Genomic DNA, 814 nt, shown 5'->3' on the forward strand with positions numbered 1-814 from the left:
ACAGCTTTAAATAACAATATGAATATATATAATTTAAACAATATAAATAATAGATGTAAAATATAAGATTATTTATGTTTTACATCTAGTTTTTCTGTTTTAAATCATTAGGAAAGTCAAGTCATTGATCTATGCTTAGGTACAGTTTGTCCAAAGAGGAAGATTTCAACAGACAACATCCAAAAAATTATATAAAATACACTTATCTGTAAATTTAAATGAGAGAACTGTCACTATATTATGGGTCCTCTCGTTGGACAGACTATATCTATATTATTTACATGTAGTATATCATACTTCACAGATCAGTGTAAATCTTTGTGTAAATGCTATTTTATTTCAAAATGTAAATGCTTTTTTATAAGAATATTTTGGATTATTAAATATGAGCACCAAATTTTTTATTCAAAATATTTGGTTCCCACCTCTGATACTCTTTTTTAATCTTAGTTTTATCCAAATCTGCATCAACAATTAAAACAGGAGCTGGGCATTTGTGTAATCTCTTATGATATAACCAGTCTTCGTGCAATTCATGCAATGATTTGATATAATCTAACGATATAGAAATTTCTTCTGGCCGGTTTCTTTTTAAAATCCTCTCATAAACTACTTCTGGAGATGTTCTTAAATAAACTATTAGGTCAACATCAACGTTCATTTTGGTTGTAATCCAATGAAACCAGGAGTCAATAACAGCTACAGATGGTGGAGAGAGTATACCATCCCGACTAAGTTTTTCCACAAAACAATAACGAGCACTAAATATCGAACGCTCCATTAGATTTACTGGTTTCTCAATTTTATTTAAATG

General features: G+C 28.7%; 1 protein-coding gene across 1 annotated transcript; it reads right to left on the reverse strand.

The window, feature by feature from the left end:
- Nucleotides 1–379: 379 nt before the first annotated feature.
- On the reverse strand, nucleotides 380–781 carry LOC115883471 (deoxynucleoside kinase-like). The gene has a single exon (XM_030901835.1). It carries the CDS (start codon nucleotides 779–781, stop codon nucleotides 380–382), a length of 402 nt encoding a protein of 133 aa, XP_030757695.1.
- Between the last annotated feature and the right edge of the window lie 33 nt (nucleotides 782–814).

The sequence above is a fragment of the Sitophilus oryzae genome, unplaced genomic scaffold, assembly GCF_002938485.1.
Source record: "Sitophilus oryzae breed Bouriz unplaced genomic scaffold, Soryzae_2.0 scaffold_1907_pilon_pilon, whole genome shotgun sequence".
NCBI lineage: Eukaryota > Metazoa > Arthropoda > Insecta > Coleoptera > Curculionidae > Sitophilus > Sitophilus oryzae.